Source organism: Calypte anna, chromosome 19 (genome assembly GCF_003957555.1).
Source record: "Calypte anna isolate BGI_N300 chromosome 19, bCalAnn1_v1.p, whole genome shotgun sequence".
NCBI lineage: Eukaryota > Metazoa > Chordata > Aves > Apodiformes > Trochilidae > Calypte > Calypte anna.
The window spans coordinates 8,568,064-8,583,968 of NC_044264.1; the positions used below are offsets into that span (position 1 = coordinate 8,568,064).

A 15,905-nucleotide genomic window follows, 5' to 3' on the forward strand; every position below is an offset into this window, starting at 1 on the left:
CCTGAACATCAGTGTGGCACAGAGCAGAGTCTCCTGTGAGAACTCTCAGTGCAAATCTAAATTATGTTTTACACCACAATTGTGGACACCTTACAAATGCTGTGAGATAAATACTAGTGGGAAATAAACAGTCCCCCAAATCTTATCTCCTCTGGGGGCTTTGCTGTTATCAGTTTTAATTAAAAAGTGGTCTTCTGATTTTTTGAAACTATATAGCATATCCTTATAGGTTTGCTTGGGCTCCAGTAACTTGAGGTTCTTGTTTTCTGAGGAACACACACTGTGTAAATAAATATTCCTTTACTCTGGACATACTCAGACACAGACTTGTAGTGTGGTGTACAGTGCAAGTCTGGGTAAGTGCAGTGATCTGATCATCCTGGTACAGCCAGCCAGACATTTCTTTACAGAAATACTTGAAAATCTTCTTTTTAAAGCTGTTAGGTAGTGGTAACTAATGCAGACTAGGTGGCTCTGGGCATCTAGCCATTTTTAGGTAGTTTAATTTGTTAAAAAATTATCTTTCTTCCCACCCAAATCCCCTTGAAACCATTTGGAGAAGAGAAGTGTTGAACAGTTGCCAATAATGAGTCCTGCTGAGACCTCTGTATCCTCTTGATAGAACTGTCAGTGCCAACTAAAGACAGACTGGCATGAGTTTGAACTCTGTACTGCTGGATAGATTTGCTTCACATGGACCAATTACAATAATTACCACCTCTGTGGCTGAAGTTTTAGCATGCAGCCTGCTCAGGATGCTGGCAATACCTTCAAGCCTATAAGATCAATTTTCTTTGAGCTAATTGAGTAGAAAAACTGTGGAAATTTAGTTGATAGTCTGAATGGAAATCAAAGGCTGAATAATGTCACTGCTTTTCATGTTGCTGTTGTTCTTAAGCTGCATTTCTTTCTTTTTAGTCTTCTAAAGGGGAGCATCTTTTAAGTTAGTCTGCAGAGGTTCACTACATGCTGTAGTTTTCTATATTGTGCTGGTTTTCTATATTCAGCAGTGGAGTATCATGTAATGTGAATGAAAAAGCAACATGAAGTCCTCCTTTTTGTTTAGATGTTTTTCAAAATGTGTCTGTTCTTTTCAAAATAAATGCTCATGATTAAAAGGAGAAAGTCTCCATCCCTTACTGCTTTGTGAGAGTGTAAGGATATAGTGACCAGGACAAGTAACTTGGGTTACTTTTTACTAACAATTCCACTGGTTTTCATGTGATGCAACAGGGATCATCTCACCCTCTCTACTGTTTTCTTTCCAGAACACAAGTTAATCTTTAAATTGCATCAGTAGCAATTTTTTAACTGATAAAGTTTGTATTACACAAAGATCCTGAGATCGAGCACTAACTCAGGTGACTGCTTCATTCCTAACATGAATGAAAATAATAACATTTACATTACAATTTCTTCATGCAGTTTCCTTCTAGGGAGAAGGAAGGAAAAGGCTACATGTGACAGATGCTAATTATGCACTTAATGCACTTCTGGAAGCTGCAGAGATGATAACTAAGAACCCTGTTTTGTCAGTACTTTATTAATTCTTTATCCTGTATTTATGCTTACTGAAGAAAGTCATGTTCTGCAATTTACTTTGGGGTCCTGTGTGAGTTCTCACTGTGTGAGTACTAATGAACCAGATTACAAGGTGCATTTTACAGATAAATAAACTGAGACAGAGGGGCTGGTTCCTCAAAACTGAGAAATGGATGGGTGCCAAAGGCAGTGCTGGACACTGGGCTGATCTTCTCTTCTAGACTCTGAGCTGTGCTGTTTCAGGTATAAGAAATGGATTCTCAGCTCCTGAAAGTTTGGTGTCACCCTGAAATCAAGGAGGAAATGGAAGATGCCATTTGCTGAGCTTCAGGCCCACGCTGAAGCATCGGGCTGGATTTCTGTTCCCTTTATCCCATCCCAACTGGTTCATTTCCCTCACAGAGGGAAAACCATCCCTGTTCTTGTCTACTAATGCTGAATACTGCTTGTTTTTTTTATTTCCTCCAAAGCATTGGATTTCTCCTTTGGGAGTTGTGACTTGATAACCTCTCTCTGATAATTTAACCACCAAATCTGCTCACTGAAACTTTGGGTAGGACCTTCCTGTGCCCCTCAGCACCCACAGCAGCACAGAACCCTCCTCACACCATGATCCTCATCTGCAGCCACCCCAGGGAAAACCATCTGCTCTGCTTGGGGAGGGGTTTGGTTCCATGTGCCCCCTCCCCGTCCCCAGCTGCTGTGTTTTGATGAGCAGTGAGGGAATGAATCTCCTGTGTTAAAAATACTCTGGTTCTATTTAGATAAAAAGAAGAATCTTGCTTGCCTACACTGACAGACAAAAATAGTCGTAGTGTGAGTAAATCTTCAAAGTTTCTCTCGGTGAAAATACCTAGTGTCACTTTTTGATTTTTTTTTTTTTTAACTTATCACATAAATTTATTTATAGAGTGTCCTTCTTTCCTCCTACTCTGTCAAGACATTTGCTGCTCGTCTGCTTCCCAAGTCCTGAAATAATTTGCAGGGCCTTTGAAACATCATCACGTTGCATAGTTGTGATGCAATGTGCTGCTGTTGCAGGAACAGATCCCATTTTAATGCGAATGTCATGTTAGCTGAGACAGTCAAGTCTTTCTTCTACTTTAGACCCTTTACCCTGGTGTGTATTTTTCACTTCAACTTTACAGCCAGAGGAAAATAATGCGTAGAGTAGCCTGAAATTTCTCCACGTTTTCCAACATTGGAGATGCAAACCACTGCATAGGAAATGAATATGGAATATGAGATACGTAATGTCTCAAAAATAGCTTTCCCTCTCACTGTAGCATCTTAATTCGGAATAATCTCAAAGTCCTCCTGCAAATCTGTGCGTGTAGTAACAGAGACAACACCTCCTTCATCCTCACAAACGGCACAGGATGTATGCATGGAAAAAAAAATGGAATTTTGGAGCACAGTTCTGCTCTGGCAGCTGCGATGGCAGCACGAGTGGTGACAGCATTAAGGCTTGTGTTAAATATTAATGCCAGCTTTCTGAAGACCTGCAGATCTTTTTTTAAAAGGCTCTCGAGAGGCACAGCGTGGCATTTGCAAAGCCCCAACAGGGTATTGAGCCCAGAGCTGGGGAAGCCTCTGCCAAGACCTGCAATTAGTGCAAGAGGAGCCAAACCCGGGGTTGGCTTTGCTGCTGGGACGGGCTCGAACTTTGGCCCGGGAGCTGACCAGCAGCGCTGGGGGGGTGACAAACACCCCCAAAACGACCCCCACGAACGGATGGGCGTCACGACGGGGCGGGGTGGGGAGTACCGGGGAGACAACGAAACTCGGGCTGCGGGAACTGGGGTGCGGCGGGACTCGAACCCGCGACCTCCGCTCCTCGATGTCCTTCTGCAGCGCGGCCGCTAGATGGCGCTGTCCCAACGGGGAAGCCGGGCGGCTCCGCAGCGCCCGGGACGCCCCCAGCGGCCGCGCTGCGCCACAGCCCCCGCCTCCCCCCCAGCAGCGGCGGCGGCCATGGCGGTGCGGGGCCACGTGACGACGCGGCGGCCAATGAGAGCGCGGCAGGGGGGCCCCGACTCTCGTCCCTGCGGCCGCCATTAAAGAAAAAGGGGCTCGGAATTAAACGGGGGAAGAATCCTCCCTCCCCCCCTCACTCATTCCCTCCCTCACTCCCCCTCCCCGCTCCGGCCGCGACGCGACATGGGGGAGACTCGCTGAGGGGGAGCGGGCTGACCAGGATGCCGCGGCCGGGCAGCCGCCGACAGAGGCACCGCTGAGGGCAAACGAGGAGGAGACCCAGCGGCGGGGGCTTTGGGGGGCACCGAGACTCCGCCAGCAGCAGCAGCAGCAGCAGCAGCAGCAGCAGCAGCAGCGGCCGCCGCGTCCCTGTGTCTCGGCGCACGGCGGGTCCGGGAATTCTGTGTGGGGGAGGGCTGCGACCCCTTCCCCCGCGGCCCTTCCGCCTCAGGAAAGACCGGGGTTCGGCCGTCGCCTCCCCGCCCTCCCGAGGAGAGCTCGGGGAGGGGGCCCCTCCGCCCACTGCCCCCGCGGGGACGCCGCAGCGGGGCGGCGCGGAACCTTCCCGCGGCCCTCCCGGAGCCCCCTCACCTGAGGAGAGCGGGGGCCCCCGCCCCGCCGCGGGGCTCTTGGGGTTCGCTTTCCTCCCCCCGCTGAAGAGACTGCTCCGATTGAAGACTATCTTTATTTTATATTTTTCTTCCCCTCCCCGGTTTTTTTTTTTCCTTTTTTTTTTTTTTTTCCTTTTTTATTTTTTTTTTTTTTTTTTTTTTTTTTTTTGTGAGGCTGGTCCCTCCCCGCCTCACCTTCGCACCCCTCTCCCTCCCTGCTCGCAGGGATCTTGGGGGTTCGGCGGGGTGGAGGGGACCCTCCCTGCCCCGGATCCCCCCCCTTCCTCCATCTCTCGGCGGTAACTTGGCGGGGTCCGGGCTCCCCTGAAGAGACCCGCCCAGCCCTGTGGACTTTGTGGGGCTCCTTCAGCCCCGGAGGACAGTTTTGGGGGGAGAGGGGGGGGGGTGTCGAACCTCCCTGAAGACATTCTGCGATTTACCCCTTCCTCCTGCCCCGAAAAGACTGGGGATCGGCCTCCGGGAGACTCCTCCATCCTTCCCCGAAGAGACTTCGAGGGTCACCCGCGATTCCCTCCTTCCACCCCTCTCCCCCCCACTCCCTCCTTTCCCCACGGAAGGATTTTTTACAGGATATTTTGCTTTCGCCCTCTCTGCGAAGAGGATCTCTTTTTGGGGAGGGGGGTTTTCCACAGGGGAATTTAATCCCCTGCTGGGCTGCTGAGGAGACTTTTTGCGGCCTTTCTCTCTCAAGGAATCCCTTTCCCCCCCTCCCCTGCCCCCGCAGATGTTTTTTTGGGGTACACCACAGGAAATTTTTCTTCTCCTGCCTTTAGGAATTCTTCAGGCTCGCCTTGCTTGTGGCCTCTGAAGTTTGTTTTTACGATTTTAAATTTTAATTTATTTGGAATATTTTTTGGAGCAGGGGAGAAGAATCTGACTCTTCCCCCCCCCCTTTCCCTCTCCCCCTCCCCTCCCCACCCTGTTGCCCTCGGACTCTGAAGAGACGAGCCTGGATTTTTCTCTCTCCCATCCTTCCCAGTCATTCCACAATTTGCCCCTTTCCCATCTGATGACTACAGAAGCAGGAGGAAGAGGAGGGAGGTTTCTGGATTAATCGCCCCCACTGGATTATTTATTTTTTCCTACTTCTCTCGCTTGGCATCCGAGAAGAGAGGAAGGAGGGATGTCAACTGATTTTTACCCCTAGCCCCCCTGGATTAATTACCCCATTTTTATTCTCTTGTTGGATCAATTACCCCTTCACCTCACCTCCTCTCCCTCCCTTCCTTATGCGAATGAGAAGACAAGAGGAACAGGGAGGATTTTGATCTTAATCTCCCGTCGTTGGATTACTTACCACCTCCCTCTTTCTGTTCTCCCCTTCCAGGGTGGCTTCACCCCCCCTTTTCCCCCTTCCCCGTTTCGTATCCAGAAGAAGGGAAAACGTTGCGAGTTTCTCTTTAAAAAAAAAAATTATTTTTTTTTAATTATAATTTTTTTAATATATATTATTTGTTTTTTTACCTTCCCCCCCCCCCCCCCTCTCTCCGATACCACTTTCCTCCCGGGTGATTCGCCCTGCCACTATTTCTCCTGCGTGTGTGTCCCTATGTAAATCCCTTATTTAATTGTATTATTATTTGTGCGTCTGCATCGTCCCCCTCCCCCCGTTCCCTCTCGGTGTCTGTCTCTCTCTCTCTCTCTCGCTCTCTCTCGCTCTCTGTCTGTCTCTTTCTTTCTTGTCGGAGGCTGTGGGATAATGGCGTGTGGGTTGTGGCTGTGAGGATGAGTTCCTGCTTCGTGCCGAACGGGGCCAGCCTGGAGGATTGCCATTCCAACCTCTTCTGCCTGGTGAGTCTCGGCACAGGGGCGGCGGGCACGGGCTGAAAGAGGAGGGTTTGGGGGTTTTTTTGGTGTTTTGGTTTTTTTTAAATTTTTTTTAATTTTTTTTTGTGTGTGTGTGTGTTTTGGTTTGGGGTTTTTTTTGTGTCTGTGTGTTGTGCGCTTTTTTTTTTTTTTTTTTTTTCCTTCTTTTTGGGGTGGGGGGGAGGGGAGGAAGGGGTAGTGGAAGCAAAGCAGCCATTTTTAGCATAGCTTCTGTTGGATGAGTCCTCGGAGTAGGCCCTGCCTGGAGCCAGCCAACTCTCCCATGCCCCTCTGGTTCCCCCTCCATCGCTGTCTGTCTCGCCTCGCCCCTCCCTCCGCTTTTCTTCCTGGGTACTCTCCTCCCTGCAACTCGCCTTTTCCTTCCCTTTTTCCTCGCCTGCAACTTCTCTTCTCCCTGCCTTCCCCTCTCTTGCCTCTCAGGGTGAGATTCCTGGCAGGAGGTAAGGAGGGGATTGCTGCTCTTCTTGCTTTGCAGACCCCACAGCTCGGGGAACTTTCTCTTTTCTCTCCCCACTCCTGACATCCCGGGAGAATCTGAGCCGAAGCCTCCCTTCATCCATGCTTTTAAACTGATCTCTTTTTCCTGCTTGGTTTTTTTTTAAATTTTTTTATATTATTATTATTATTTAATTTATTCTGGAAGTCTGCTTTTGGTGGTTGCACTTCTGCTATCCTGCGTTTTGTTCTGCACCATTTTGTAGCCTTTTTACACCCAAATACGAAATCGATCAAATTGTTGGGTTTGGGAGCTCTCAAAGTAAATCTGATTTAACTGGGCTGTGATGCAATTTTTTTGCTGGCTGTGCTGAGCTGTTTCATCTGCTTTTTAACGCAGATTAGCTCATCTTAGATGACTGCCTGATACTTATTATTCTAGAGACTGCTATAAATAAAACCTGTGCCAAACTGTGCTGCTAATATTTTTGGATGGAGGGGAATCTGGAGAGCCTGAATGTGTCTGCAGCCTGCATCAGGCCTGCAGCTCCCTACTCCTAATGCATTCTAAAATCTTAAAGTCCTTCTAAAGTATCAACTGTTGCAGCCTCCTCCTAACCTTTCCTCAGATTGCTTCTCCTTCTGGAGGTGGAAAGGCTGCCATGTTAGGTTTAAATGTTGCAGTAACCTTTTGTGTGTGGTCACATTGGGAAGAAAAAAAAAATAAAAATAGTGATTTCTTAACCAAGTACCATCCAACTTTCTTCTCCCTTCTCAAAGAGACCCCAGGGGTAAAGTCTCCCCTGCCTGCCTTAAGGTGACTTTCCCTGTGTGACAAAACATAAGGCTAGAAGTTGGTATGGAATTGCATTGGAGATAATTCAGGAATTGTCTGTTGCTCCTCACATACAGTAGAAACACTTTGACTTCATAAAGTCAGACGAATTTTTGCCTAAAAGAGAATTAAGTGGATCATAACGTGGATGCAAGTCTGATGTATAATCTGCTGGTAAAAATAGGATTTAAATTCTGGAAGTTACAGCTCTGGGTAAAATAAGTGTAGTTGAGAGGCTTTGTGTGTGAAATATAGGGAATATTTTACAGTGGGGAAACTTGTGTAATTTTCCAGAGTAGTAGAAGTAGGGAGAATGCATTGAGTGAGACTTGCTATGGTAATCTTGGATTGGAAAGGTAGTGTATGCATAAGCAAAAAGGAAGATGTTCTTTGCTAAGGCAAGTCTTTAGTAGATTAGACAATTCCAGCCTGGAAATCATTACATTATTCACTTGTCTTTCACATTTTTAAATAAAATCTGACTTTGCTCTCTGTAATCTTAAAGCTGCAGTGAAAATGAACAGCTCTTGCTTGACTGCATTTATTCAAGGGGATTTTAAAGCAGGGTGCCTGATTATTTCCAGGCTGGGGTTCTGAAGCACACAAAACTTTAAAAGCATGGTTTCTGGGTTTAAAGAGAAAATTTTCTCTGTTAAATTTTATTGGATTGATTGAACCTTCCTTTCTTCCTCTTCTTCCTCTGCCATCAGCTTCTTGTCACTGGACGTTTCTGCTGGGGGTCTACCCATCCCACTGCCTGACAGTTGCTCCTTTTCTCCCCTTTTAGGCTGATCTAACTGGGATTAAATGGAAACGCTACGTGTGGCAGGGTCCAACATCTGCCCCAATCCTCTTCCCAGTGACAGAGGAGGACCCAATTCTGAGCAGTTTCAGTCGCTGTCTCAAGGCCGACGTGCTCAGCGTGTGGCGCCGAGACCAAAGACCCGGCCGCAGGGAGCTGTGGATATTCTGGTGGGGGGATGACCCCAACTTTGCTGACCTTATTCATCATGATCTCTCAGGTAGGAGGAAACAAACTCCTTCTTTTTGGTCAGTGAAAGGATTCTGTTCCTCAGGACTTGTCTTCTGCCAGCCCTTAGAAAAACTGGAGCAGATGCTCTGTTGGCTGTAGATAAGATAAATCTCTTGCTACAGTCTGCACCAAATTACAGCAGCAGTGCAGTGATCAAACAGCTACTGCCTGTGTTGAGGTGGGTTTGTTGTTTGAAAATCTAGTAATCCAAGTTTTTGCTTCCTACCTTTTTCTTTAAAAAAACCAAGCCCATGGAATTTGGCAGCTTCTTCACGAGAAAGCTGTCCCTGTGTTCAAGACGTGATGTCAAGAGTGATGTCTTAAACGTGGTTTTTTGTTGGGCAATTAGAACTTTCAAGCTCTTAAATAGTAAACTCAGTTTTACTGTTTAATAAGAACTGTAGAGATCTGGGCAACTTTTGAACCATGTGGAGTTGTTTTGTTTGGAAGTCAAATCATCAGTGAGAAGCCCTCAAAAGAAGGTGTGTGAAACTGAAATTGCATAGGAATCCCCAAACCTTGTATTTTATGGTTTCTCTCTCCCCCTTTCCCAGTGCTTTGAACTTGTACCTCCTCTCAGACTTAGGCTTTTTAAAGACTGACAATATTTGTATTTTTCCAGAATGCTGTACTTCAGATTTGGCACCTTGTCTTGAAAATGCTTTACTTGTTGATCTCAGTTCCCAAAGTTAGATGGCTTTCTTATCAGTAAGGTGACCAAGTTGGGTTTTTAAACTGTGTTAAGTCTGGGGGTGAGACTGCACTAATTCTAGCAAGAGAGGAAAAAAAAAAAAAGGTCACATCACTCCAATTTCCTTTCAAATAATGTACAGTATTCAGATTACTGAAGTGTAAAATGAGACCAAGGTTTGGTGACCTGGTAACCAGAAATTGTTCCTGCTGCCTGTGTTTGTGGATAAGCTGAAGAACAAATACAGGTCTGAAGTGGCACTGAGGAAATTCTGAAACAATTTAATAGTGTGTGGAGTTTTCCTACAAAAACAATCTGAAAAACAATTGGTGCTCTAAATGGTGTTTATTTCTTTGCATCTTAAATGGCACTTAGCTTGCAGGTTGCTTGATACTTTACTGCTTTTATGGTGTCCTTATTTTGCCCTATGAATAACCTCAATCTTGACCTGCAGGGTTCATCCTTTGTATGACTGAAATGTAATTTAGACTGAATGCTATTTTTGGCCTGGGCCTGTGTGAAAGTGTCTGTGTAAATTCTGCATGCTCTTGGCTGCTGGGATTAAATTGGGGCAAAGAGGTGACATTATTTTTTGAGTGGGAGACCCAATAAAAGTGAAGCCATTTGGAGAGGGCATTTCTGCATTAGCTGCCTATGAGAATTATTTGTTTGAGCAACTTTCTTTGCATCCTCTCTTGAATCTGCCAGTGATGCAGGTCAGGGGTACCTTAGGAAAACTGTGATGTGTTGTAGCTGAGCTTTTCCAGCAGTGTTTTACCCTTCTGTGGAATCAGACTTTTGTGCAGGTCTCTCATTCCAGGTACTTAACAACTCTTAACCTCTCTTAGGGTATAAGGGAGAGAAAGGAGAGGATTAGAGTCTCCCAGCCATATTTTTGCAATTGTTTTGGGTCACCTGTGGATGTTTGCACTTTGTTAGACTGTGTCTTGCTCTTGTGCATTTTCTACCTGATCACTCCTGAGGCTGCTGCCTGTGGATGTAAATGGCATCCTGGGTTTTGCAGGCATGTTTTGGTCTCCTTTTTAATTAAAAAGAGACATTATCATCTCTTAAGGTATCTTAGGCTGCTTGGCTCTTCCACCAGAAGCTGATAAAAAGATTCATCAGCCAGACTGGGGAGGAGAGGGCTGAGGAGTGGCTGCACCTGCACTTTTTCCCTGTTACACAAAATCCTAAATGTGAACCTCATCTCAAAAAGAATTCTGGCCCAACCCAAGCACTGTTATCTGACCTTTGTCCCAGACCTGATGGATTTTTTTCATTGGTGGACAATTTCTCCCAGTAATTGACATCTCCCTTTTCTCCCAATGATTGCTTGTTACATTTTCAATGGGAAAGAGAAATGACTTCCTGGCTCTGGCTTCTTACCTGTGAAATTGATTGGAAATTGTTTGCTGCTGACTCTTAAGGTGCTGCCTCATTTAGAACTTTTCTAGGAGGTAGGTGAAGAATTGCCCTGAAGAACAGGGTGAGGGGGGCAGAGGGGGCTTGCAGCAGGCAGGTCTGGTTTTTATTGCCTCAGGACAGACTGCTCTTGGGGAAGCAGGCCTTGAATGAGCTGTAGCTAGAAATATGCCAGAGCAACATTCATAACTTGTGAGTTTGGCTTCCTTTAGTATGAAACTGTGCCTGTTAGGGAGAGGTATTTTGCCAGTTTTGACCTTTTTTTGTGTGTGATTTGTAGTTTCACTGAACAATGGATGCTCAGTGTCTGGATCACAGCTTGGTTATCAACCCTTGGGGATGTGGAATGTGGCAGCCTTCAAGGATCTTTTTGTCCCCTTCCCAAGTTCACTTCCAATGTGAACGTTCAGTTTTGTGGTTGGGCATCTTATGTGTATCAGATTTAAAAAAAAAAAAATAAATCTCTCTTGGTCCTGTACATTCTAAAAGTTCCTTCTCTGCCCTGGAGATATGTTTGAGTGCCTGCTACTGGCTATATCTGAAGCCTCATATCAAGCCTTGGATAACTGTCTTGTTGATGGTCAGGGTTTGTTGTTGCCTGGGGGCATGTCACAAGGAGACTTGTTCAGAGATGCTGATTGATCAGTAATATTGACTTCACTCAGTCATTTTTTTTTCCTTCTTTCCCTAGGAGCATATTTACTGTATGTATACCAAAAACCCATAAGTCTGTTTCTACCCCAACGTAGCTAGAGGCAGACAGAAGTTAGTGAAATGTTATTTTATCCTCTAACAACCTCTGAGTTAATGTTTTTGTTGTGACAGTGAGGCTTGATTATAGTAATTCCTGCAGTCAAACCTTAAAGTAGGACATCTCTTCAGATTTCAGAAGGCAGTGGCCTCTCACTGATCTGATCAGCAGTTATTTTATTAGATAGGCTCTTTCTTTTGTTAAAATGGTGCTCTATACACTTGGATTTATTTTTTTTTTAATTGGCAGTAGATGGTTTCAAACCTGGGAACAGTTGGGTATGAATTATGTACAAGAGAGAGTCCCAAGGAAATGGTTACAATTTGATTAATGCTGGGATAGGGGAATGCTTCTGTGTGCCTTTGACCTTCAAATTGCATCTTTTAAAGGGTGAGCTGTAAGATGCATCTTTTCTTTTTTATTCTGGTGTCCATTAAATCTTGTTAATTTACTTTAAAAATTAAAGAGTTTTCCTTGTACCTGTCATATATCAAGTTAATCAGTTTTTGTTTGCTGACCAGCCTCCCTCATCCTTCTCTGAGGAAAAAATGGTATAAAAATAATGCTGGGCTTAGCTCTTTGAAAGAAAAAGGAGGAAGGTCTGGCTCTTGGTGCTTGTCTTTGGTACTGTATGGTAAAGACATGGCAGTTGTTTGATTCCCAGTACACCTGGATGAAATCCTCACCTCCAAACAAACCTGTGAATGGGTCAGGTTGTGCTGCTGTCAGCATCCAGTGGCCCCTGACTTCTCATACAACAGAAACCAGAGTGTGAACCAGGCTGAGGTCCTGCAGAAAAGCCTCCCAGTTGCAAGCCAAGTGAGTTTGGAAGACAATTCAGGTGGTGGTTTGCTTTTTTATTAAAAAATACCCTTTGTTTCCAAGGCTTTTTAACCTTTACAGAAACTCTTGCACCTGATGTGAGCTTGGTGAAGCTGAAGTTGTTTCAGTGTAGCTGAAGAAATGAAAAATGTATTTAAAATATCAAAATTGTATTCTTGCAAAAAACACACATTAAGCAACTTGTTAGTAATCCTTGATTACAAGTAATCCTTGATTAAAAAATTCATAATCAGTGTGTGTAACAGGGCAGGGCTATGGATGTTGCTTTGACACTTTGGTGTTTTTTCAGCATCCCACGTTGGGGCTGTGTCCACTCAAACAAAACTGCTGATAAGCACTGTGCCAAATCAGTCACTTGGTGGGAGTATCAGCTGGAATGTGATGTTTTACTTGTTTCCTTTTGACCAACACAAAATACCTACAGAGTAAGGTGGAAAATCCTTTATCCCAGTCAGAGAGGGCTTTGCAGCATGTTTGGTTGTAGGTACAATGTTATGGCCATAAAATAACTGTATTAATAACAGCAGTGACTCCGTGGGGACTCAGTGACATAAGTAAAATACATCTGCATATGGAATTACTCAAAATCCATGTGGAGGAGGATATTGGAACATGTAACCAGAAAGATTTTCAGCTTTTCTTTTCTTGTGGCTGCACAGAACAACCCAGGGAAACTGCACCCAAGGAATAGGGAAAGGAAAATATTACCTTGTTATCCTGATGAACAGGCACAGCTACACACTTACAAAAAGGTCACACTTATAAATTGTTAATATTCCAAAAAAAGATTGTGCAGAACCTCTCAGTGTGGTGCTGGTGAAAGCACAGCACTCCAGCAGCTCCTTTGTCTTGGTGCTGAATGTTTTGAGTGGGGTATTTTGGACAGGAGGTCACCTTTTGGTTTGCTTTGGAGTTGATGAAATTTTCCAGCTAATTTGGCCATCCTGGTCTCTTATCCAGACCCTTCAGTGCCTGGAGATGACAGATACAGCTGTCCTAGGAACAAACCTCAGTTCTCTACCTTGGATTTTTAGGTTTTTTGGAATTTTTCAGTAGTATTCCCTGCCTTTTTTCACATGCAGTCTGTTGCTTCTTACTTAGGAAATAAAGCACATATTATAGATATTATTTTTCAGGTGAACTGGGTAATTCTTGCTTTGGAGAATTTTGTTTAGTTGTGAAGTATTTCAATTGAAAGATCTGTTTTTTAAACAGAAAACTTCAAGCAAAGTCCTTCTGTCATTATTACAATATTGTATATAGCAGCAATTTCACACTGCTTTATTATAATTCCCTTGTAATCTGAGTTCATATATGGAGTTTAAATCAGGTTTGCTTCAGCCTGTTTCTAGAACTGACATGCTGTCAAATGCTGACAGAAATGGAAGTGGGGCTTTTAAAAGACATCTCTCAATCATGATACCAAGAAACAGATTTTTCCTCTGCATTATTGAAGTCATTGGGCAGGGCAGTTGTAACCCAGAGTGGAGACTTGGCTGTAATTTGTTTCTTTGCATAATTTATTTTGGAGCTTCATTCAGCATTAGGAAGGTGTTTTTAATGGTATGATAAAAATATTCAAGTTCAACAGTGCCCTCCTGATGTGGCCAGCTCAATGTTAACAGGAGGATGGGGGGGGAAAGTCTTTATTCTTTAAGAGTGTTCTTGAAAATGCTCTTTTGAATATTGTGTTTGTTTCAGTGTAGCTCAGGAAATGAAAAATGTATTAAAAATATCAAAATTGTATTCTGACAAAAATCTCTTTGCTAGTAATCCTTGAATTAAAAATTCATAATCAGCAGTAATCAAACTGCATCAGGTGAAATGGATGAAGAATGTCAAATAAAACATAATAGTACAGAACACAAGGAGCCTCCTACAACTGCTCAGTGAAAATTGGGTGGTGGGAGTCTCAAGGAGTTGCTGACTGATAAAACTTTGTTATTTATGTGCAGTATGAACATTTATTTTTTTCCTGGGTGTTGTTTCCATTAATTCTTCATTTCTTGCTTATTTTTAGCATCTTTTAGGAAAACTCTCAGCTAATTCTGTGGTGTCGAGAGGGAGGGAACAAAATTAGTTGTTGTGGGATGGTGTGTGTATAAATATCTCTCTAATGGATTGACATACAAGTATGTCACAGAGGAGTTGAGTGGTTTGGGCAGCTAAAAGGACTAATCAAAAATGAAATACTTGTAACCTGCAGGTTGCCAGAGCACTTGTGTGGATAACACTTATCTGAAGTGAAATTGTGGCTTAACACCTTCTGAAAATGAGTCAGCAACTTATTTTGGTTTATTATCACTATCAGGTTGAACATCTCAAGTTACTGTGTTTAAGGAAGATCAGAAGACAAAAGGGTTTATTCCTCTCCTTTTACAAATGGTTTACTTGGTACAATTTCTGTGGAGTGGGAATTTTCTCCTGTTGAGAAATAGAATTTGAATGAAGAATTAAAAATAGGGAGGTCTGAGCAGATGTCTTATTTCTCTCCTTCCATCCACCACACTAAAAAAGGGGAAGAATGACTTCAAAAAGACACAGGACACAGTTACTGCTAGGGGGTTTTTGTTGGTTTTTTGTTCAAATTCATGTAAAAAAAATGTTCTGAAATGAAGGTATCTTTAACTGCCATCTTATTTAACCTTCCCTTTCTCTAGCAAGATGCACTGCAGTTGGAACAGGTCTTACTTTGGGTACCAGACATTCTTCCTCACCAGTGGGCATGCTCACAGTGTGCTGCCTTTTTAATTATTAGATTTTTAATTGTAACTTCCATCTGATGCCTTAGACTTTCCCCCCATAATATGCTCATCTGGGAGCTCTGTTTCCAGCAGTAAACTCAGGCAGCTTGGAGGAGCCTCTGTGTCCATAGTTTGACCACCAAAACAGAAGCTTTGAATCACACTTGAGTGTCTCAGCCATTTCAGCATCTTTCTCCTCATTCCAAGACTAATATGTCAAAACAAAATTAGGCATAAAGGCTGGAAATAGCTCTTTCTATTTCCTCTTAGAATAGGTAATTGATGCAGGGGATGTTCTTAAAATGATGTTTTAAATTACCAGAGCCATATAGAAACCAACCATTTAACCTTTGAAATGGTGTGGAGTTTATTGTGCAGTTAAAGTCCAATATCATTAAGCTTTGTAGTTAATGTTTGCTCTATTGAGCTGCTTGTTTGCCACCAGTTGAGCAGTCGGTGCTGAACAGCAAAGCTGCCTCTAGGGTAGAGCATTTGTGTGGCTACAAATCTCTGAGCTGGGGGAGAAAAAAAAAAACAAACCCAAAACAAAACCTGTCCTCTTGGCACAAACATTTTATACCCTTTGACTTTGGACCTTTGTTGCTTTTTGTTACAAGCTTTTTGCCTGATGTTTCTGAAATGAGTTACTGTGTTATCTTGTAGCTTGGTGGGGTTTAAAAACAAGGTTTTGTGGGACTTCAAAACTGGAATAGGGTGAGGAGCTCACAGTGAGGTCTCTTCTGGAGGAAATGTGGTTCCTTGCTTTTCCTGGGCTTTACCAGGGAGTTATTTCATGTAATGATTCATCTGTAATGATGCACACCTCTTCATTTATAAATTATGGAGCAGGTCTGTTTACTCTTCTTCTGTCCCTCAGAGAAAAGGATACTGGGAGTATTTTCCTTTAACTCACAGTATGAATCTTCAGTGGAGCTGTACTTTGAGTGGAATCTAGCAACTATGACCACCATGTTCTGCTTGCAATGGTATCCTGAAAGTCCTTTCCCTGTAATTTTTGTCTTGCTTTTTTATTATTATTGTAATCTGTAACTTCAGTGCTTTTTTTTTTTTCCTTTTTTTCCCCAAGTAAAACTCTTTAGCTGTCTGGTTTTCTACACACTCTCTAATTTGAGGATATTGAGACTTTAGTTAATACTGTTGCAACCTTTT

At 43.7% G+C, this 15,905-nt stretch overlaps 1 protein-coding gene across 1 annotated transcript in view; it reads left to right on the forward strand.

Annotated features, from left to right (window-relative positions):
- The first annotated feature begins 4,259 nt into the window (after positions 1-4,259).
- MED13 (mediator complex subunit 13) overlaps positions 4,260-15,905 on the forward strand; it is a 52,222-nt gene continuing 40,576 nt past the window's right edge. Inside the window, exons 1-2 of the mRNA XM_008492339.2 lie at positions 4,260-5,942; positions 8,036-8,270. Coding sequence (XP_008490561.1) covers positions 5,877-5,942; positions 8,036-8,270 — 301 coding nt within the window. The 5' untranslated portion in view covers positions 4,260-5,876. The remainder of the gene's footprint in view (positions 5,943-8,035; positions 8,271-15,905) is intronic.